The sequence below is a fragment of the Elephas maximus genome, chromosome 9 (genome assembly GCF_024166365.1).
Source record: "Elephas maximus indicus isolate mEleMax1 chromosome 9, mEleMax1 primary haplotype, whole genome shotgun sequence".
NCBI lineage: Eukaryota > Metazoa > Chordata > Mammalia > Proboscidea > Elephantidae > Elephas > Elephas maximus.
The window spans coordinates 44,891,205-44,913,375 of NC_064827.1; the positions used below are offsets into that span (position 1 = coordinate 44,891,205).

A 22,171-nucleotide genomic window follows, 5' to 3' on the forward strand; every position below is an offset into this window, starting at 1 on the left:
AGAATGGAATTTTTCCAGTATCAGTCAGGTGAGATTTAACTTTTTTTTGTATGTACGTATTTTGTTTTAGTAATTCTTTAGGTAGGTTAACTAAAACAAATCTTTATTTTCTTTAGAAAAGAAAACAAGAATGGCTTTTCATTAAAACCAAATTGAATTATAGCTTTTTGGAAGCTTCTGTGGCAAAATCCCTATAATCTTTAAAATCCTATAATTCTGCGAATATTTCTTATTTTTAGATTAGGGTGTGTATTAGTTTTTTAAAATGCTAGTTGGTCTTAGAAGTTGCATTTCTCTGCATGTGGCTGGAACATGTGCTTCCTGCTTACTTGACTATCTTTAGTACACACGTGGCCAAAACCAGCAGCCAAACCTTGATGTTTTTAATTATTGGATAATTCTGCTTGGATATTTCAAGGCTACACAAATACCTTCCTAAACCTGGCACACATAGCCTTTAATAATCAGTTTTTTGGTTTTTATTGATTTTATGATCACAGACTCTCAGAATGACAGTGTAAGACATGACACTCTTCCTTGTGTCTTTAATGAGCATAACGCCTCTGCTTTTTATCTTCTCAATATCAAATTTTATTTTGAACTGTTTTACTTTTATCTGTTCAATTTCATTTCATGAGAATAGAGAGTTTTAAATTATTTTTGTTGAAGAACATTCAAATCAAATTATAAAAACCAGACATTTCTAGAATTTATTGGCGTAGAAAACGTTAGGCCTTGGAAAATAGACCATTTGTGCACTGTAATAGTTAAATGACCCAATTAATCCATTTTAATTGCTCTAAAAAAGATAAAGACCTTTAATTACCACATTAATTGCACTTGAATCCTCTTTCCCTCCCCCTCCTAATCCTTAATGAAGGCATATGAATTGATGTATGGAGAGTGTTAAAGATTCTAGTAAGTGTTTGTTGTTTCAAAGAAAGAAAAATGTGTGCTAATATAATAAGGGCTGAGGTTAAGAATAGGATGTGGAAAATGCGGTGGAGCAGAGGTCCCCTAACCTGTTCACAGGTGGCAGGCCTCTCAAGGGAGGAGGATGAAGGGAAATGTACTATTACAGAGGAATGCTTGTTTGCGGGGAGGGCAGGAGGGCTTGTTACCAGGAGACTTCCGGCTGTCCTCTTTAATCCCATTTTGTCAGAAATATCAGAAAAAGTTTTTGGAAGTACTAGAAGGAAATACACCATAATGTCAATAGAGCTTGTGGCAGGGTGATGGGATTATAGATCATTTTCATTTTTCTTTTCCAAACTTTTGGTACCTTTTTAATAGAAAAAAAGAAACTCTTAAAATTTTAACTCTGGGGGTCACTTTGCAATAAATATGCCTTACATTAAATAGGAAAAAAAGGCTTTTAAATTTATATTTTTAATAAAACCATAATTATTGGAGTTTTAATTATAAGATGTTTTGTGTTTCAGTTCTAAACAGACCTTCGCTCCAAGAAACTGTTTTTCAAAAATCCCTAGGCCCAAATCAGACTCCTGTCTGCCTGATTGTTTACTTTTTTCTAAGCCTGTGTTTATTGGGACCATATGTTATCCTGAGTTATCTTCGCTTATGATCAGCTGGGTACTTTGCCCTCGTGTGACCTTCGCGTCAGTGGATAGCAGAAAGTGCCGACTTCTAGAGTACTTCAAAAGAGCACATCAGAATCACACATGAGAGCCTTTTCCTGCCTGCCCTTCCCATTTTAATGAGGTAGCATGGTGTGACATTACAGGGGTGATGGGAGTTATGAGAAAGCCTCATGAGTGATTAAGCCCTCCCCCCAAATTAGAAATTCTTAGAAAGTAACTCCAGGAAACTTTTCCTTCTGAAACTTAGTGAGATTTTTATAAATGGTCTACAGAATTTTGTAAGTCAAATGCTTATGACTTCAAGACACCTTTTCCATAGGAATAGTGTTAGAAAACCAGCCCTGCAATAGTCTTTTAGAAACCAAACTGTACTAATATGCCGATCGTATCATAGACCCTGTCATTGTTGTATGCAGAGGTGTTTCCAGCTTCAAACTTAGAAGCCCTGTTGGTAAGATATAAAGAGGATTTCTTCTTTTATTCATTTGTTTATTCATTCATTTCTCCCCAATTCCAATCCTACCTCAATTAAAAAATGCTCTGCTTTTATCTCATTTGTATACTGAAATTGATATCTAGCTGCCTGAAATGTAGTAACTTTCACTTCCTTGTCTCTTTTGATTTGTCAGCCCAAGACACCTCCCACACAGGCCCGATCGATCTTTTTGCCAGCCTGCCACACCACTAGAACAGTTATATGCCCCTGCAGATTGTCTCTGTAGGCAATTTGTGAGTTCCTCTCAGCTGGTAATGCTGCTTGGCACCCTTTTTGCTTTTCTCTAATTTGATCTTTCTCAAACTGGCATTCTAAAATGTTAATAAGTGACATGAAGAAAGTGTTTTCAGCTCTGAGAAATCTGTCTACTAGGTCTCTATTTAGAAAGCTCAGTGTGCATTAATGTATTAAAGGTTTTGAGAAGTCTTGCAGTGAAGAAATCTGTTTAACTTTGTTTAATCCTTCATTTCCCAATTTATTAGAACATGAAACATTTTCTGTTGAGGCATAAATGTTAATATCTCATGAAAGTGTTCCTTAGAACAGTAAAGGTTTGGTGAGTTAAAACGACTAATAATTGGTCTGTTAAATGAACAAGGAAACCCTGGTGGCATAGTGGTTAAGTGCTACAGCTGCTAACTGAAGGATTGGCAGTTCAAATCCGCCAGCTGCTCCTTGGAAACTGTGGGGCAGTTCTACTCTGTCATATAGGGTCGCTATGAGTTGGAATCGACTTGACGGTACTGGGTTTGGTTTGGTTTTTTTTTTTTGGTTAAATGAACAATTTGTCTAACCACCTGAAGTAAGTGAGTCACCTTGTTTACTTAACAGTGGGACAACAGGTGTTTATTTTTTTCTCCCTAGGTGTGTTGTGCTGTAATCACTCAAAGGATAACCAAATGTGCCGTGATGTATGCGAACAGGTAAGCTTGCATAATAGCTACAGAGGCTGTTATTTGTGTCATTGTTTATAAAGTACTGTTGTTTTCAGAGAAATCTGTTGGACCTGACCTTAACCAAGTGATCAGAGTTCACATCACCAATAATGGGACAAATTGATATGTGTCTGCTGACAGGATACACTGAGAAGGAGTGCAGTGTCAGTTATGTAGGATTCCTGCCAAAAAGGCATAACTGGAATCATGAGGAAACAAACCCAATTGAGGGATAATCCTCAAAACAACAGCCTCTACTCTTCGAAGAAATGCCGAGAAACTGTTCCAGATTAAAGAGACAAAAGATATGACAGCTAAATGCAATGTGTGATCCTGGGCTGAATCGTGGAATTAAAAAAAAAAAAAATGCCGTGTGTTGGAACCGACTTGACGGTACCTAACAACAACAATAATAAAGGACATTATTGGAATAAATTGGTAAAATTTGAATATGGGCTTATATTTACTGATAGTACTATATCAATACTGTGATCCTGAATTTGATTTTTATCTTGTGATTAGGTATTATGGTATCCTTGGTCTCAGGAGATACATGCTCATACATTAGGAATAAATGATCATGATAAGTGTCATTTCTAAAATGGTTCATCAAAATAATCATAATAATAATGTTGTATATATATGTATAAAGAGGGTTAAAGCAACGTTACAAAATGTTAATAATGACTGCATCTAGGCAGAGAGTATGTGGGTGTTATAGTGTTTTTGAAATTTTTCTGTAGGTTTGAATTATTCTGGTTGAGCTTTGCTAGGCAAGTTCCACTGAGAAAATGCCTGTTCACAAAGACTTACCTTTCTTTCGTCATATAGGTTGTAGTTCTATCCCTAAAGCTTGAGAAGTGATGATGTCAGTCATCTTTTGGAGGAGTTTTCAAGTGATAACTTAGATTTTTTCACTTCCTAAAACTGAGAGAGCTACCTAACTAGAGTTGTGACTTCTCTCAAGTAATACTTTGGACTTAGAAAGATTTTGCAAGACACTCTTTGATTATAAGGTATGATAGTGACTCAGTTTATCTATCTGAATAGCTGCTAGAGAATTCAGTGACATGTTGCAATCTGCAGTCACTATTTGGAGCCCTGGTGGTGCAGTGATTGAGAGCTCGGCTGCTAACCAAAAGGTTGGCAGTCTGAATCCATCAGCCTTTCCTTGGAAACTCTATGGGGTATTTCTACTCTGTCCTATAGGGTCTCTATGAGTTGGAGTCTACTCAACAGCAATGGTTTATTGCACAGTAAGTTGTGTGCAAATTTATTGCAGGAACAATAAAGTAAAGCAAAAATGGCCCCTTGATGGTGCCACTGTAAGGAAGCTTTGAAAGTAGCTCTGCTACTTTCGGAACCACTACTTTCCTGACCTTTTCCCTTTGTTTCTTCATGGTTAGAAATTCTGTACTTAGCAATATTGCATCAGTCAAGCAGATGTTAAACTATTTAGCAATGCTTAAATGAAAACAAGTTTTGTACCACTGATCACTCTAGAGAAGGCCCCAAACTTGGGTATTAAACAAGGATTTACTGACCTCTTCTTGCACACCCTAATGGTGTGGTGGTTAAGCACTCAACTGCTAACCGAAAGGTCGGCAGCTCAAACCCACCACCTGCTCTGTGGAAGAAAAATGTGGCAATCTGCATCTGTAAATAGTGAAGCCTTGGAATCTCTGTGGGGCAGTTCTGCTCTGTCCTAGAGGGTTGCTATGAGTTGGAATCGACTTGACAGCAGTGGATTTGGTCAGTGGGTTTTCTTTTATAAGCAGTACTAATAAGGCATTGAAGATAGCAATGAAGTATAGAGTACTTGCTGCCTTGTGGGAGCTTAAAATCTTATTGGTGAGAGAGAAGACCTGCATGGATAAAACAGTTAGGTAACTCTCAGGCAATATATCCTAAACGCCAAGTTGAGAATAGAATGCCGTGGATAATAGGAACTGTAGGAGTTTCAGAGGAGTATACATGGACTGGAACAGTCAGAGAAGGTCTTGTGAGGCAATGGTACTTCACCTAACTTTTAAAGTTTAACGTTTAAAGTGAGTAGGAAGATATGTCATCTGGGAAGAAGAAACTGAATGAAGGCTTAGAGTTGAGAATAAGCATGAAACTTTAAGAAAAAATATGAACTCTGTAGCTGGCACAGAGTAACATGGGTAGGGAGTGGGAAAGGAGCAACAGGATTGTGTCCAAGCCTTAAGTGACATGGAAAGTGATTTGGACTTTCTCTCGAGCCGTGGGGAGGTTTTTGAGTGAGGGAGTGAGTGATAACGGTGTCTTAAGATTAGTATGGTGGCCATGTATAACACAGAGGGCTTGAGGTAGGAAAATGAAATCAGAGGCTGATATTATATACAGGTTTATTTCTGAGGTGATGAACACTCAGATTAAGGTTATGATCTTAGAAAAGGCTATGAGGGATACTGTGGGGAAGAATCTATAGAACTAGAAATAGTGTGGCATAATGGAAAGAGCAAGAACTTCAGAGTCAGACGTGGCCTGGGACAATTTCTTTCCCTACCGCGTAATAACTCTGTGACCTAGGATAAGTTGTTTTAACCTCCCTGAGCCTTAGTTTTCTCCTCTGAAAAGGGGAGATAATAATACAGAATATTGAGGATTAAATGAGAAAATGTATGTGATGTATATAAATGTACCTCAAGCACTAAAGGAATTCAGTGTATAATAACCAAAAACCAAACCCATTGCCATTGAGTCGATTCCTACTCATAGCGACTCATAGGACAAAGTAGAACTGCCCCACAGGGTTTCTGAGAAGTGCCCAGTAGATTTGAACTGCCAGCCTTTTGGTCAGCAGCCTTAGCTCTTAACCACTACACCACCAGCGTTTCCTCAAAATATATAATAGCTATGGTTATCAGTAATTAGTTGAGTACTATAGATGGTGCAGTAGTTGAGAGCTGGGCTGCTAAACAAAAGTTCGGCAGTTCAAATCCGCCAGCCGCTCCTTGGAAACCCTATGAGGCAGTTCTGCTCTGTCCTATAGGGTCACTATGAGTCAGAACGGACTTGACACCACATAAAACACAACAATAGTTACCCCACTGAAGAAAAATTTTCCCTGACCAAGTTGCTAACTAAATGAAAAATAAGACAAAGGAATAAGGCAGATGGGATAGAAAATAGTACTTTTATTACTGTTACGCAGCTGTGGAATGTGGCTTTTATCTCCAAGCACACACTAAACCACAGAATTAGACTTAATTCATGAAAAGGCCTGGGTTACATATGTTCAGTTTCTCCTACCAGACAACAGTCAGATAAGTCTGTCTTCTCAATCATGGGAGGAGTGAGTGAAGGGTATGGAGAGACGCCAGGGCTATTAAAACTAATAGAGCTCACTTCAAATGGAAGGAATACCAGGAGTGAGAAGTGATTTCTTTTACCACCAATAGAGAATGCAAAAAGGGTGGAGTCCTTGTGGCATTTAGGTTTTGAATAGCACCTTGGGAAAAGGATTTGGTTTGAAGGGAAGGTGAACTTCCTTCTATAGTTGTTGAATTATCAGTGAAAACCACTGGGTAAAGACAGTTGGAGATATGGAATGAAAATGTTTGGATTTGGAGCTTAGTTAAGAAGTCAGGGCAGGTGTTTTATAATAGTCAACAAAATAAGGATAATTAGTTTACAATAAGACTGTCAGCAGTGTCAGATGCCAAAGAAAAGTCAAGGAGTTTGAGATGTGAGAAAAGGCCCTTAGTTTAAAAAAAGACTGTCAGTGTAGATATTCTGGAGCAAGGACTTTTGTCTGGTTCGTTTATGCTGAATTCCCCCGTACCTAGAACAGGGCCTGACGCTTAGAATGCTCTCAATAAATACTTCTAGATTGACTGGAGTGGTGGGCTTAAAAATAATATTGCAGGGAATTTTTTACTTTTTTATAAAATGAAAATTCTAATTTATTATGTAATATTTCAGACTTACAAAAAGGTATTCAGTTTTTCTATCTTATCTTCCCAGCCATTTTATAAATTCTTTGAATGTAGGAATTGTATCCTGTTCATCTTTGTTGTACCCATGTCTCATGTCCCTTGCTCATGGTAGCTGGTCAGTAAATGCTTGCAGGTTGGTTGATGAAGAAGTGGATGCAATCAATGAAAGGAAAAAATAAGGTATTATTTGGAGAACTCAGTAAGTCAATGTGGAAATGAAGTTTTTTTTTTTTTTAATTAAATTAAAAGGCTTTTGCTTGTTCGAAGACAAAGGGAAATGAGTTATAACAGAGGGAGTGGATGCACCTGGGTAAAGACCTCTCAAGATTCAGGGTGTAAGCTCTGTGCTCTGATTATCCTTGCCTTATATGGTGTATATGTTTGGTTATTAAAGTTTTTGCTCTGAGATAGTTTGTATAATCATAGTATATGTTCTGGGTAAGGATTCATTCTTCTTTTTGTGATTACCAGTTGTTTAGTGAGAAAAGTGACTGTTTATGTTCAAGTCTACCTTATTAGCTGAAAGTATACATGTTGGTTCTATATGTCTTTTAAGATTCATCTGTAGATTATTCCTTGCAATTTGTTTGACGAAGAAATCTGGTCATTTATCCTGCAGAGTTTCCCATAGTCTGACTTTTGCTATTTGCATCCTGTGGTATCATTTCACATGTTCCTCTCTTCTCTGTATTTCCTGGTACTTGGTACTTGGTAGTTAGATCTAGAGCAGAGCTGTGCAATAGAACTTTGTCCAATGATGAAAATATTCTATACCTGTACTGTCCGATGCAGCCCTGGTGGCATAGTGGTTAAGAGTTTGGCTGCTAACCAAAAGGTTTGCAGTTCAAATCCACTAGCCGCTCCTTGGAAACCCTACGGGGCAGTTCTACTCTGTCCTCCGGGTTGCTATGAGTTGGAATCGATTTGAGGACAATGGGGTACTACCCAGTAGCCACTAGCCACATGTGCCTATTGAAATGTAGCTAAAGAGGCTGAGGAGCTGAATTTTTAATTTTATTTCATTTTAATTATTTAAATTTAAATAGCTACACATGGCTAGTAACTACCTTATTAGACCCAGAGGCTTGATTAGATTCAGGTAAAACTTTTTGTTTTGGCCAAGTCTTTCTCATATATGGTATTTTGTCTGGTTGCAAAATGGTGACGTTATAGCTCTTTTCAATTCTTAATTGTGGTTGGTGGTTTTGGAGAAGAGTGTCTACTAAATAAACTGGAGATAAATCCTTTTTCATTGCCCTTAGCATTCATGAATTTTACAGTCTTGACTATTCACAGGTAACTATGAAGGTCTGTCTGATACATGTAATGGTTTATAATTTACTGAGGCACCAAATTGTAACTTCATTAATTAAAGTCCTGTTTGAAAGTGTGCCATTTAGCCTGGTAAGTGAACCTTGTCAGTTCCTAAGCATCTATCAAAAATAGCGTTGTCTCTGTTTTTTGGAGAAGTTATGTGCCGTAATGCTGTTCACAAATTTGTTCTTCACCAGTATCAAGGGTATAGTCAATTTTCCTTGTAATCAGATGGCTAAAAGCAATTCATAGAACAGTTTAGAATAAATTTATCTTTTTTCCTTATTTTTCTGTTTTCTTCTCTCTCAGTCCTCTAACAAGTCCTTTTTTGGTCATTAGAAAAGGGTCTTAGACCTGCTGTATTTGAACTTTGTTGATTATTTGTCAAACTAACCAACCTTAAAAAAATGTTACATCAGCTAAAATTTAAATACTATCCAAAGGTTTTCCATTTATAAAAAGGAAGTTGGATAATGTTCTGTAGAGAATTGATATAGCTAGAGGATAAGTCGTCTTACCTCTTCTCATTTCTTATGAAACGAAAAAAAAAAGCTGCAAAAACTTTTTTTTTCTTTTTGTGTGAAATAGATTTTCTCCTCAAAAAGTGAATCCCGTCTAAAACATCTGTTGCAGAGAGCTCCAGATTATTGTCCTGAAACAATGGTAGGTCTTATTTAGCTTAACTATGGAAGCTTTTGTTTAAACAAAGCCACCTAATAAGTTACTTTTAGATTTAGCAAAATTTTAAATGTTATGGGGGCTTGTGGTCAAAGTAAAATGTTAGATTTAACTGGATAAATTTAACAAGATCTTCACACAAATTGCTAGATAGAATATTGTTTTTTTTTTATCTTTATTGTCTATTCTGTGATACTGGTTCAAAAACAGTCTTAAATGTATTCCAGGCTTTAAATTTCATTATGATATTTTATTTGGAACTTGAAATTTTATTTATTGTTGTATTTTGACCAATTTTATGAAAACCGTAGTGACTAAATCTTATATTTATTTTGAATTTGAAAAGTTGAATTTGGGATAAAGGAAAGGTGTGACTTCTCATTACTCTTATATTCTCATTTTTCTGTATACTGTAGGCACATTGCTTGCTGGTCTCAACCACATAACTTAAGATGGCTCTAATGCTTGGGCTGTCTATCCTCAGTGTTTGGGATAGCCTCATGAGCTTTCATGAAGAGAGCCTCTTTAGATGTGTTGAGTTGCATTGTGTGAGCGGGGGCGGGGGAGGAGGAGGAAGCTGATGATCAAACAGTTCTGATGATTTTGTCTATGTGCTTGGAAACTGTGCTTCCAAGGACCGTTCTGAGTAACTAGAGTCTCCTTAGCACTCAAAGATGGGAAGTAGAAAAAGAACAAGCTATATTTTTACATCTCAGTTTTTTTCTTCCCTGAAAAACTAGACAGTGTGTATATAGTCCTAGAACATAGACTGTATTAAAACAGCCATAATCAAATAAGCTATATATATAATTTCTAGAGAAGTTAATTGTCATATTTAGGAACTGGTTATCTACATAAAAGTTTTTGGTGATTGCTATTTTAGGTTGAAATTTGGAGTTGTATGAATTCGTCTTTGCCAGGTAAGCAATAAAAGTTTAACATTTAGCACTTTATTTTTAAAAACTTATTTTGTGACTACAAAATCAGTGTCATAGTTCCTGTAACCCGATATATACCCTTAAGTTTCTATTCTCTCCTTCCTTTCACCACCCAAATTTTCAGATGTGCAATTTATTCTCATTCACTCAGCCCTTAACTTTGTGCTATACCATTCTATTGAAACTGCTCTTTGAGAGATGACCAGGATCTCTTGTTTCCTAGATCCTATGGTTTTTTATTAGGACTTATCCTTTTTTACTTTCCTGCCATACTTGTACTATTGACCACTACTTCCTTGTGACTCTGCCTTGGCCTCATCACCTTGTTATCACTTTCATTTCTCCTCTTAGCCCCATAAGGACTGTGGTTATTTCTGTGTGCCTTGTCCTCTTCTCTTCTCTCTCCATACTTACCCTGGTAATCTCATCCCTCCCTAAAACAGTTAACTAATCACCCCGAGAAGGTAATTATTAAATCCAAATCATTGTTCTTGACTTCCAGACATCTCTACCTGGAACTCTGCATCCAGGTGACATCCAAAGTACAAATCCAGAATCATACTCATCTTTAACTGCTTCTTCTGTGAATGACACTAGACTGAAAACACTCAAGTTATCTTTGATTACTGTTTTTTTCTAGCTCCATTGACTTTCCTTTTGTAAAACTTTGCATCTGTCCTCTCTATTTCTAGTTCAAGCCTTTATTATTACAGTCTTGGAATAGATGATATAATAATCTTATAACTGGCGATTCAACAGGTCATATCTGTCCTCCCTACACCCTTCAGAAAGAATCTTTCAGTGAATATCTACTTCCGTTGGACTAAACGCCCAAACTCCCTAGCCTGACACTGAAGGTCATCTGCCATCCCTGGTTAAAGCCAGTACCTTGAAAAAAGGAGTATATGTTATGTGTCTCTGAATTCTAAGGACTTGTCACACTGTTTTGAAGTTTGCATTTCAAACAAATTGGACTGTTTGCCTTCCTGGAATTACCCACCTTCTTGTCTGTTCTCCTGGTTATCTCTCTTCCTGTTGTCCTGGAATCACACACACACACTGTTCTTGGCAAAATCTAATCTCCATAATTGGGTAGATCATATATTTAATCCATTTCATAGCCTACTAGTACCTACTAGAGTGCCTAGCACATAGTAGGGCCTCAGTAAATGTCAGTGCTTGTTGGATAATACTTTCTAAGAGGCCAGTGAATATATGGAACCAGCAGTATGCTGAACTATGGTAAAAACGTTCACTGAGTTTATGACCTATGTTGATTCCATTCAAAATTTTTTTGAAAATGTGAAGGATTCTGAATAGCAAGCAGTAAAGATTTAGAGGAAACTATACTAGGCACACAACAATATTGGGGAGTGGAGTTAGAAGGGAGCTTGTTGCCCTTTGTACGCTTAAAACACATAGGAATACAGCAGTTTATACTACGCAGTATTTTTAGCCAGTTTTTACAATTGGGGTGGTTTATATCTGTATCAACTTTGGAGTAGTTTATAGTTATATTTTGAGAGCTTTCTCTGTGCCGTTTGATTTTTTTTTTTTTTTTTTTTAGCAAAATACTTCTGTTGTTATAATAAGTCCTAGTTTTGTTTGGAGAACTGTGTTACCTATTGCACTGAGAATCCCTGACATTTTTCATATGTAAATAACAATCTAATTTAGTTTAGGTGTGGATCTGCAGATCCATGTATTTTATGGAAACAGTGTAAAGCATTTTTAAAAAGAGGTAAGGAGAAATTTGTAACATCTCTGCAAGCTTAAGTCTTTTCTCTTTTTATAATTATTACTTATATCTCCTAATTTTAACCTAGAGTCTTTCACTGACATTTATGACTACAAAAAGGATCTAAAAAATACATTAGAACACTTTTATAATTTTGTCATCTCTCAGTATCACAGTAATTTGGTTGGAGAGACTGCTGCTGTGCATAAATTGAACCAGAATAGTCATCTTGCCCCATGATCAAGTATACCCATCAAAGCCAAGGTTGGCTCACAGAAGATATTCCTGTCTGTTTACTAAGTATCAGTTTTAAAACAATATCATGGGTTTTACTCTATTCTAGGTATCTAATATTTGGAATACAGTAATTTGTTTCTGTTTGTTGGTTTGCTTGTTAAGTTAAATTGGAATCTTTGCCTCTGATTCACTCTGAAGTTGAGGAAGGCATCTCTCATGCTTTCCTTACCTTGTGTGTCCTTTGATGAAGGCACTATCTACCCAGAAGTGAGAATGACCTAAACAGAGTCTAGGGTAGGTATGGGAATGAGAGAAAAAGCAAGGGACCTGATAATCATATTGTGAAGGACTCTGAGGAGCCTGATCATGTTGGATATAAAGGTAGGGGGAAGGGCTTACTAATTTTGAGCCCCTGCTACCTGACCTAGTTATTCTGTGGACACCTACTTTGACTTCTAGTAGAATCCATGAACCAATTTTGCATGCTGTTTGTGTTTGTCAGTACTTATGACCAACCATATTTGGACATTTTGTTTTTAAGGTGTGTTTAAGAAGTCTGACAGCTGGGTTGGCTTAGGCTGCTGTGAACTGGCTATTGCCTCGGAGTGTCGACAGGCATGCAAGCAGGTAACACTGGGCAGTCAGGCTCTTAAGGAGAGTGGAGTGCCAGTGGGATTGTAGCTGTGCATGTGTCCTGGGCCTTGCCTACCTCATAGCTTTGGAGAGGTGACCCACAAAAGCTGCAAATTTAGCATTTCTTGGACAGATCGTTTCCTTTTAGACTTGCTGCTTTTTCAGTTATGGCTACTGCACATAAGACTGTCAGCCTTCTCTCTTTATTTCTTTATCTATCCTTCTCTTTGCCATGCAAAGAAAGAATATTATAGGAATCAAGACGTTTCGTACTTTGCCTGTGGTCATGCTGAGTCTATGCACAGTGACTCCAAGTGATCATGTAAGTTTAGGATATGCCTAGATGAGAGCAGCGACATAGTTGGCGTGTTTTGTTTTCATCCTCCCCTCTCTCTTTTATCATGAATTTACCCTGACCATGTTCTCATATCCCTTCTCTGTTCCTGAGATGACCATGACTCCTGCAGTGATTGATGACTTCTCTTTGTTGATTTGATATATCTCTAGTCCAGTTCAGGTTAGGCTCCTGAGTTCTTACTCACCATGTATATTTTGATAGTGGCTCCTCAGAGTTCTGTGGGAAAACAGACCTTCTGGTGCCTCAGACCGCAAGTGATGGGAGTGGACCTGAGTGGAAAATTAGAAATGATTGTTAAAAAAAAGACCAGACTTACTGGCCTGACAGAAACTGGAGAAACCCTGAGGGTATGGCCCCCAGACACCCTCTTAGCTCAGTAATAAAGTCACTCCTGAGATTCACCCTTCAGCCAAAGATTAGACAGGCCCATAAAACAGAATGAGACTAAAGGGGCACACCAGCCCAGGGGCAAGGACTAGAAGGCAGAAGGGGACAGGAAAGCTGGTAATAGGGAACCCAAGGTAGAGAAGGGAGAGTATTGACATGCCATGGGCTTGGTAACCAAGGTCACAAAATGATATGTGTACTAATTGTTTAATAAGAAGCTAGTTTGTTCTATAAACCTTTATCTAAAGTACAGTAATAAAAAATAAAGAGATGATTGTTTAGATAGGCCTGAAACTGCAGCTGGAAAGCCTCCTCTTGGTTTCTTTTTCTAGGCACTGGCCTCTGGACAGGAGTGTATGAGGCATGGTATCACCTTCACTTTCACACAAACCACTGTACTACAGCCTGAGCAACATTCTTTGGGCAGCACATAGCATAACTAACTGTTGCTTTCCTCCAGGCATTGGAATAAAGCTGAGTTGTGAAGGATATGAACTGTCACGAGTCTAGTGAGACAGAAACAAATGGCCTGCCCATTCTGTGTCATGCCCTCCTTTCCTTATCAGTAGGCCTGTTCTAAATTGCACGGACCTAGGTGATAGAACAGGAGGGAAAGGAACAAGGCTAGAGCCCATGGCTCTCAAACTATGTTTCTAGATGGGGCCTGATGTCATGTGGAAGAATAGCCACCACTATGTGGATTTATTTTCACTTTTTGTGTATAGAAAGTACATACTTAAATGTGGTAAATAACTTGCTATTTCTCTGAGTATCTGTTTCCTCATCTGCAGGGAGAATAATAACGTCTTCACAAACTTACTAAGAGAATTACATTAAAATAACTTTTGTTAATTGCTTGGCATAGTAACCTCTACCTTTTTAGTTTCTCCCTCCATTATATGTGGCATTTTTCTGAGAAGTTCAGTAAATTCAGTGTGAGAGCTTAGAATATGAAGGGTTAAAGAAAAAGCAAAATATAAGTGCCCTGGCAAAGCTTCACAAGAAAATTCGTTGCAGAGTGGGATTCAACTAAAAAAGACCCTCTGATTTACATTTTCTTCAAAGTCAGCTGGTTTCTGAAATAACAAAAGGACCATTTTATTATGTGAGATTAAAGCCATAAGAATTAGAATGAAGTTCTAACATATTGTGTAGGTCCTGGGGGTAATGTTTGTCTTAAAGAAATTGCATGAAACTTGTTGTATTTTATGAACTTTTAAACATTTGAGCAAAAGGTTTTCCTTGATGAAATAAACCCTATACCAGGTTTATTCATTTGTGTTCTTTTTTGTCCTGTTTTGAATGCTCTGTGCAGTACATTAATGGAGAAATTTGTTGGTTTTTAGGCATCTTCAAAGAATGATATTTCCAAAGTTTGCAGAAAAGAACACGAGGTATGCATTTTATTTGATAAGTTTTGATAGACAATTCAAATGTTATCTGAATTTATAAAATGACTTAAATTTTAAAAATGAATTCATTCTTACACAGAATGCCTTTTTCCTTATAGAAAATTTAGCCTTGACAAAAATGTCATTTACCTTGTTTGGAAATATTATGACTTTGTTGAAATTAAGTATTAATTTTAAAGAAATGCTTAAATCTCATGTACAGAAGACTTAACCTATAATGTTTCTACATAAAAGTGACTGGTTGTACCCAAGGTTGTGAAATTGATAAAGCTTTTCTTTTTGCCCCTTTTATATATCCCTTGACCCATCCGGGTGTCTGTTTTTATAAACTACCTTTATTATGGAGAAAAGTTATCAGAAAAACAAAATCTACTGTGAATAGCTTTAGACTTTCCTAGCATCTTACATTTGAAAAAAAATACTAAATTGCCAGGCTGTGATAAACCTGAAGGTCTTAACTCCCAGTGGTGGGATTTCAGACACTGTGATATCTAGATGGGAGAGATACTAGGGTACAGGTAGAGGAGGTGTTTCACACCATGTATATATGTGCAGAAGATTGTCCCTGATATGAAAAAGCTCATCGTTGGGACTACATTATTCAGTTTCTAGAACCCCATTGTACAATGTGGCAGTATTAATGTTTTTCATAGTGTGTAAGGCCAAGTAATTAAGGATACTTAAGGGCATATGCCTCATTCATCATTTTTGTATACAAGCATTGGAATTCATTGTATTCTCTTGGAGAAGAAATACAGAACAATTCTCTTAACTACTTCTAGATTATAGTTCTGATTTTTTTCTTTTCCCAAAGCCTGTTAATTATATCTCTTTATTAACATTTTTGAACTGGAGAATCTTATTTATCTTTTGTCCCTTTGTACTTTTTGCTAAGTTATATCTGCTTCTTTGAAGACAAGTTTTCAAATTAACTACAACTCTCTTCTTTTCTTATTGAAAGGAGCCTTGCTATAAAGAAGTAAAAAATCTTTCTTTTTTTTCTTATCTCTTTAGCGTTGAAATGACCAGTTGTAGTTTCTCTTGAACAAAGTGGCTAACTGTGATAATCCCTTCTTTTCTCCCACATGATGTCTGACACTGTCCATCTCATGTAGCCTGTCCTCCATTATTTTAGTGTGCTTCCTTCTCTTGTCTGGATTTCTCCATTGCCCTAGGAAGTCTGCCAGTATGTGTTGATGAAGGACGGGACAGGAAAGGTAAGAGAGACAAAAACTGTCCTATGATGGAAATACTAAGAGTAGTTTACTTTTCCCAGTTTGTCTTCCTTTATTTGGTCTAGGATTAAACAACCATTTCCAAATATCTACATGTCAAGAGAGTTCTTTTATTTTTATGTTAAAAACTATCCCACAAATTATTCAAGATAATTCAAGACTTAATTTCATTTCTTATATGTTATTTAGAAATAAAAAAGAGAGGCAAGTACAGAAAGAGGTTCTGCATTATAAAACCCAAATAACAGTTACCATCATGATTGTTGAAGCCTAGTCTAGAGATACTGGCTATTTGTTAGAAGGTTAACTGGGTAAGTTTGGTGTAATGCAGCCTGTTATAACTGGATTGATTAATTATGAACGTCAGAATAATTTGGAAAACCAAGCTTTTAATAACTTCTCTTAACACTGGAGTGGTCCCTAGGGTAAACTTCTGTTTGTGTAAAGCAGTTCTTTTAGGCTTACAATTTTAGGGGTTAGCATTTACCCTGAAGGATCGTTTTGTGTAGTTTAATTGGAGATTCAGAGAATGAGCAATTAAATTTGGAGGAGCTAATGTTTATCTTTACTGTTAAGCTGCTTCTGAGTCTCTTTTGAGGGAATTTCCTAAGAAATTTATTTAAACAAATAAAGTTTAAAGTTTTTAATGCCATTTAAGATTCTGTTTCTTTCCAACCAAGCTAAGATAAACCAATTAGATGTAAAGCATTGTTTTACTTGATTTATGGGGTCTGGGTTCTTTGTTATGCAAATTAATAAATATTCATTGAATACTGAGATAGTTTTATATGAGGAATAAGGAAAATCAAAGAAGAATAGATGCCTTTGAACTATGGTGCTGAGAAGAATATTGAATATACCATGGACTGCCAGAAGAACAAACAAATCTGTCTTGGAGGAAGCACAGCCAGAATGTTCCTTAGAGGCAAGGATGGTGAAACTTCATCTCATGTACTTTGGACATGTTATCAGGAGGCACCAGTGCCTGGAGAAGGACATCATGCTTAGTAAAGTAGAGGGTCAACAAAAAAGAAGAAGACCCTCAACGAGATGGATTGACACAGTGGCTGCAACAATAGGCCGAAACATAGCAACAATTTTGAGGATGGTGTAGGAGGGGGCATTGTTTTGTTTTGTTGTACATAGGGTCACTGTGAGTTGGTACCAACTTGACAGCACCTAACAACAACAAGAATTATGTAGTAGAAAGAACACAAACTTTGGAGTCAGACCTAGCTTAGAATTCTGATTAAGCTACATATAGCTTAACTAAAGTATTTTACTAAATACTAAAAAAATTCAATACTAAATTTTTAATACTGATTTAAATACTAAATTTAAATTCTTTAAAGTACTAAAGAATTTTATTTATTGAGTCAGGATAATTAAAATATATGCTGTACATACAAGGGCTCAGGGAAATCAGACAGCAGAAGGGGCATGTTGAGAGTTATCAGGGAAAATTTTGCAAAAGAGAGAGGCATGAAAGGATTGGTAAGATGTGGGTAAGAAGACTCTGGATCAAAGGTATGTTAGCAGAAATGCACATGGGTTTTTGCAGAGGGCAAAGAGATGATTGTCCTGTTTAGAACTGAGAATCTGTGCTTGGATAGGCAAAGTGGGATCAGATCCTGGAAAGATAACATTTTGGGACTCAACCCATCATTAAGTAGAGGAAGATGATGAAGATTCTGTAATGGGAGACCAACATAACAAATAACAAGCCCAATATTTTAGAAAGCTTAAATTCCTAGTTGTGTGCAGACTACATTTTAGCTCCCCCAACCCCCCCAGCTTAGCTTAAAAGAGATAATGCCCAGAACTAGAATGATAGTAATAGAGTCAAGTATTAAAGAATAAATTAGAGATTTGAAGGCGTAATCCAGCAACAGAATTTGTTATGTTGAACTGAATACAAACCAGAAAAATCAAACCCATTGTCGTCGAGTTGATTCCATCTCATAGTGACCATACAGAAGAGGATGATATATTCAGAGAGAGAGAAGAAACAGTTCTAAGCTATTAAGCCTAGTTTCCTGGGGTGCATTTACTGTTCTCCTAAGCTTGAAGGTATTGTTTGAAACTTTCTGGCAATAAGGCAGATTTGGTACCTGGACCAACTCTCCTTATGGAAACAATTAGAATGTTGGATTAATTTGTTGGAAAGAAAAAAAATGTTCAAGTCGAAAACTAAGTGAAAGCAGGAATCCGGAGATGTAAGCAAAGCACAAAAGGAGGCATTAGCCTTGAGGGAATTTACTGGTCAATTCTCCTAGCTTTGTAGCTTCATGGGCTCAGAGGTCAGGGGACAAATCCTAGGTCCCGAGTAAAGGTGAAATCTGATTGGAGTTCCCTCCTTTTCCCACCAATAAATATGGATTCCCAAAGGGTGTCCACCCTCAGTATTTGGGTGATCAAGAAATAAACTCACCTTCACATGCTCCAGAGGACTGCCAGGGAAATTGTTTTCCCAAACCTTAATGTTGCCTCCATTGAGAATTCATATCTATAAGCTGCCTTTCATTTGAGTTTTCAGCCCAAATTCATACTAAACAAGTGTTCGTAAAACCTCAAGCTGAGAATTTATTTGAAGTTGTTCTGAAATGACGGTGGCCCTCAGGTACCTGAGAAAAGAAAACACAAATCCTCTCTAGAGGAACCAATCTTCATACATTTCGTGTTTAATATGCCTAAAAAATAAAATAATCTTGGAAGTATGAATAAAGAGCAAGCATATTTGAAAAAGAACTAAAGAGGAGAGGTGGGGCTGAGATGGCAGAGTGGTCAGATGCTTCCAGTGAACCCTCTTCCAACAAAGACCCGAAAAAACAAGTGAAAAGATTACATTTACGACAAGCTAGAAGCCCTGAACTAGAATCAAAGGCAAAGTTAGAAAACGGACTGAGTGGCAAGGGGAGGGAGAGACAGTTCAGAAGTGGAGAGGAGTTGCTGGACCTGAATTGCTGGGAACCCTCAGGCATCATTCCCAGGAGCGGCTGTGGCGGGCTGGTGGTAGTGTTCAGCAGCAGTTTCTTCAGGGAGAAGCATCCAGCCACAAGGCCTACTCACACCACCAGACCCAGAGAAGAACAGCACTCTTGGCAAAAGCTAAATGCTTGCATGTATTTTACTGTGCCCCCTGCCCCAAAGCTGGCTTCAGTGGCTGTCAATTTCCCTGAGCCTGAGATAAGTCCTGTTGCATGCTCTGAGCTATTCTCCCAGCCTTGGAGAAGGAATAAATTCACAGTTGGGGAAAAGATAAAATGCCAGCTCCAGTAACCTGGGGAGCTCAGGACGGAAGTGGCTCTTGTCCAGGCATAAACGGTCTGTGAAATTTGAATACCTTTCTCCCCTGCATGGACCTGTGTGGGCCTGTTTCAGGAGAATAGGCCCTTGTTGGCAGACTGCAACTATTTCAGCTGTGCGGTGGATAGGTAGGTGTTTGATGTTTCACACCACTTTGCCTATTAAACAGGGTCCTCGCCTACCCACATCAGGGACCTAGGGACTGGTGCCACCACTCAGGTCACCCAGCCACCAGTGACTGGGGTCCAAGGATAACTGGTACCTCCCAGTCCTTACAGCCAAAAGCACTGGGTGCCCAAGGTCCAGCTGCAGAACCCACCCACCTGTGCACTCTAGGGAACAGGGATGCGCTTCCTCACAGATGCTTGGGAGAGTTGTCAGCCCCCTGCCTTGTTTAGAGCGTGACCCCCTGCTGCAACCAGATACCGGTACCTACACCAATCACCCCTGCCCCCCAAGACTGTAGGACAGAGCCTGTACCACACACTTGATGACCAGCTACCTGGACACCTGAGCTGAATCCATACAAGAAAAGTGAATGGACTTCTAGGCTCATATACCTGGTAACAGCTCTAGCCAACTGGTGACAGGACATTAGAGCTTCAAGGTAAAAATAATCAAGGTAGCTCACTCAAGCAACCTATTTGGGCATATCAAAACAAAACAAAGGAAGCTAGGATACAGTAAGCAAACAAACTAATACAATAACTTATAGATTGCTTGGAGACAACAGTCAGTACCAAATCACATAAAGAAGCAGACCATGATCGCTTCAACAGGCTCTCAAAACAAGCAATGAAGGGATCTTCTGGACGAAGGTACCTTCCTGGAATTACCAGATGCAGAATACAAACGATTAATATACAGAACTCTTCAAGACATCAGGAAGGACGTCAGGCAATATGCAGAACAGGCCAAGGAATACACAGATAAAGCAGTTGAAGAAATTAAAAAGGTTATTCAAGTACATAGTGAAAAATTGAATAAGCTGCAAGAATCCATAGAGAGACAGCAATCAGAAATTCAGAAGATTAACAATAAAATTACAGAATTAGACAACTCGATAGAAAGTCAGAGGAGCAGAATTGAGGAAGTGGAAGGCAGAATTTGTGAGATTGAAGATAAAGCACTTGCCACCAATATACTTGAGGACAAATCATATAAAAGAATTAAAAAAAATGAAGAAACCGTAAGAATCATGTGGGACTCTATCAAGAGAAATAACCTATGAGTGATTGGAGTACCAGAACAGGGAGGGGTAACAGAAAATACAGAGAAAATTGTTGAAGATTTGTTGGCAGAAAACTTCCCTGATATCATGAAAGATGAGAAGATATCTATCCAGGATACTCATCGAACTCCACATAAGGTAGATTTTAAAAGAAAGTCACCAACACATGTTATAATCAAACTTGCCAAAACCAAAGATAAAGAGAGAATTTTAAGAGCAGCTAGGGATAAATGAAAAGTCACCTACAAAGGAGAGTCGATAACAATAAGCTCGGACTGCTTGGCAGAAATGCAGGCAAGAAGGCAGTGGGATGACTTACCTAAAGCACTGAAGGACAAAAATTGCCAGCCAAGAATCATATATCCAGCAAACTGTCTCTCTAATATGAAGGTGGTAGGGCAGGGCTGAGATGGCTGACTAGGTAGATGCTACCTTGGATCCCTCTTGCAACAAAGACTCAGAAAAACAAGTGAATTGATCACATACATGACAATCTACGAACCCTGACCAACAAACACAGATTTAAAGAGTTGACCTGAGTGACAGAGACTGAGAACGAACAACCACGGGGAAGCAGCAACTGTTTTCGGAGCCTGGAGCCAGCGTCCCGGTCAGGAAACCTTGGCACCAGGCTTTGGACTGGGTGCAGGGGAGCTGAGCACGGCATCCTATGATGGCGCAAACATGGGGCGCAACCCTTCCCCCCGAACTGACCTCGGGGGGGCCCAACCGGTCAGCGTAGGCGGCGCGGCCACGCGGCTGGCGGGAGGAGAAGTTGCCGGGAGGCAGCGACTGGTTTTGGAGCCAGGAGTGTGGCGTCCCAGCCGGGGAACCTTGGCACGGGGCTTTGGACTGGGCAAGCAGGGGAGCTGAGCACGACATCCTGTGACGGTGCAAACACGGGGCGCAGCCCCAGCCCCCTGAACTGACCTCGGGGAAAGCCCAGCCAGTGCACGCAGGCAGCGCAGCGACGTGGCTGACAGGAGGAGAAGTCACCGGGAGGCAGCGACTGTTTTTGGAGCCAGGAGTGCAGCGTCCCAGCCGGGGAACCTTGACGCTGGGCTTTGGACTGGGAGTGGAGGAACTGACCGCAGCTTCTAAGACAGTGCAAGCACGGGACGGGAGGTGGGCCTGACCCTCGGGGGCAATCTCTACCCAGCCAGCTCACACAGTCCATGCACCCCTCGGGAATCTCGGATAAAACAGTCATCCCAAGCAAGATAAGTAACTTTGTCTATATTCCGGGGTGCTACTCTCTCCTGTTTTTCTGAACCCTCCCCTCCCCTTCCCAGGCGGCTTCATTAACATTGGAATTTCCAGAGGGAGAACTGCTCCGCGGTTTTTCTTTTCCTTTTCTTTTTTTGGTCTTTTCCTAACCCATTCTTCTGGCCTGAGAGAAGCAACCACAAAAAACCCAGGGACCAAAAATCCTTCCCCAATTGGACTAAAAACACAGAACCAGCTCCAGCCAAGCATATGTGATCCCTACAGGGAACAAGGTGGCTATTATAATGCAAAGGCATTTCTGATAGGGATCTGACTGCAATTGTTTTAGTTGATTTACTGGAAAGACAAGTTTCCCAGGTCTGATATCTCTGCGTATTCAACAGAGCCCTCACTGACCCACAACAGGGAACTGAGGGCTGAAGCTCCCCCCAGACCACCTAGCCTCCTGCCTTAGGGGTCTAAGGAGGGTGACATCTACCAAAC

The 22,171-nt window shown here is 38.9% G+C and overlaps 1 protein-coding gene across 5 annotated transcripts in view; it reads left to right on the forward strand.

The window, feature by feature from the left end:
• RECK (reversion inducing cysteine rich protein with kazal motifs) overlaps nucleotides 1-22,171 on the forward strand; it is an 87,379-nt gene that overhangs the window by 3,585 nt on the left and 61,623 nt on the right. The window contains exons 2-6 of one of the 5 annotated variants that reach the window (XM_049896683.1): nucleotides 2,962-3,020; nucleotides 8,897-8,971; nucleotides 9,870-9,906; nucleotides 12,441-12,526; nucleotides 14,624-14,671. In XM_049896683.1, the coding sequence (XP_049752640.1) occupies nucleotides 2,962-3,020; nucleotides 8,897-8,971; nucleotides 9,870-9,906; nucleotides 12,441-12,526; nucleotides 14,624-14,671 (305 nt within the window). Of the gene's footprint in view, nucleotides 1-2,961; nucleotides 3,021-8,896; nucleotides 8,972-9,869; nucleotides 9,907-12,440; nucleotides 12,527-14,623; nucleotides 14,672-14,805; nucleotides 15,907-22,171 lie in introns of those variants that run through there. The other 4 variants (XM_049896685.1, XM_049896686.1, XM_049896684.1 and 1 more) reach the window with 4 other exon arrangements.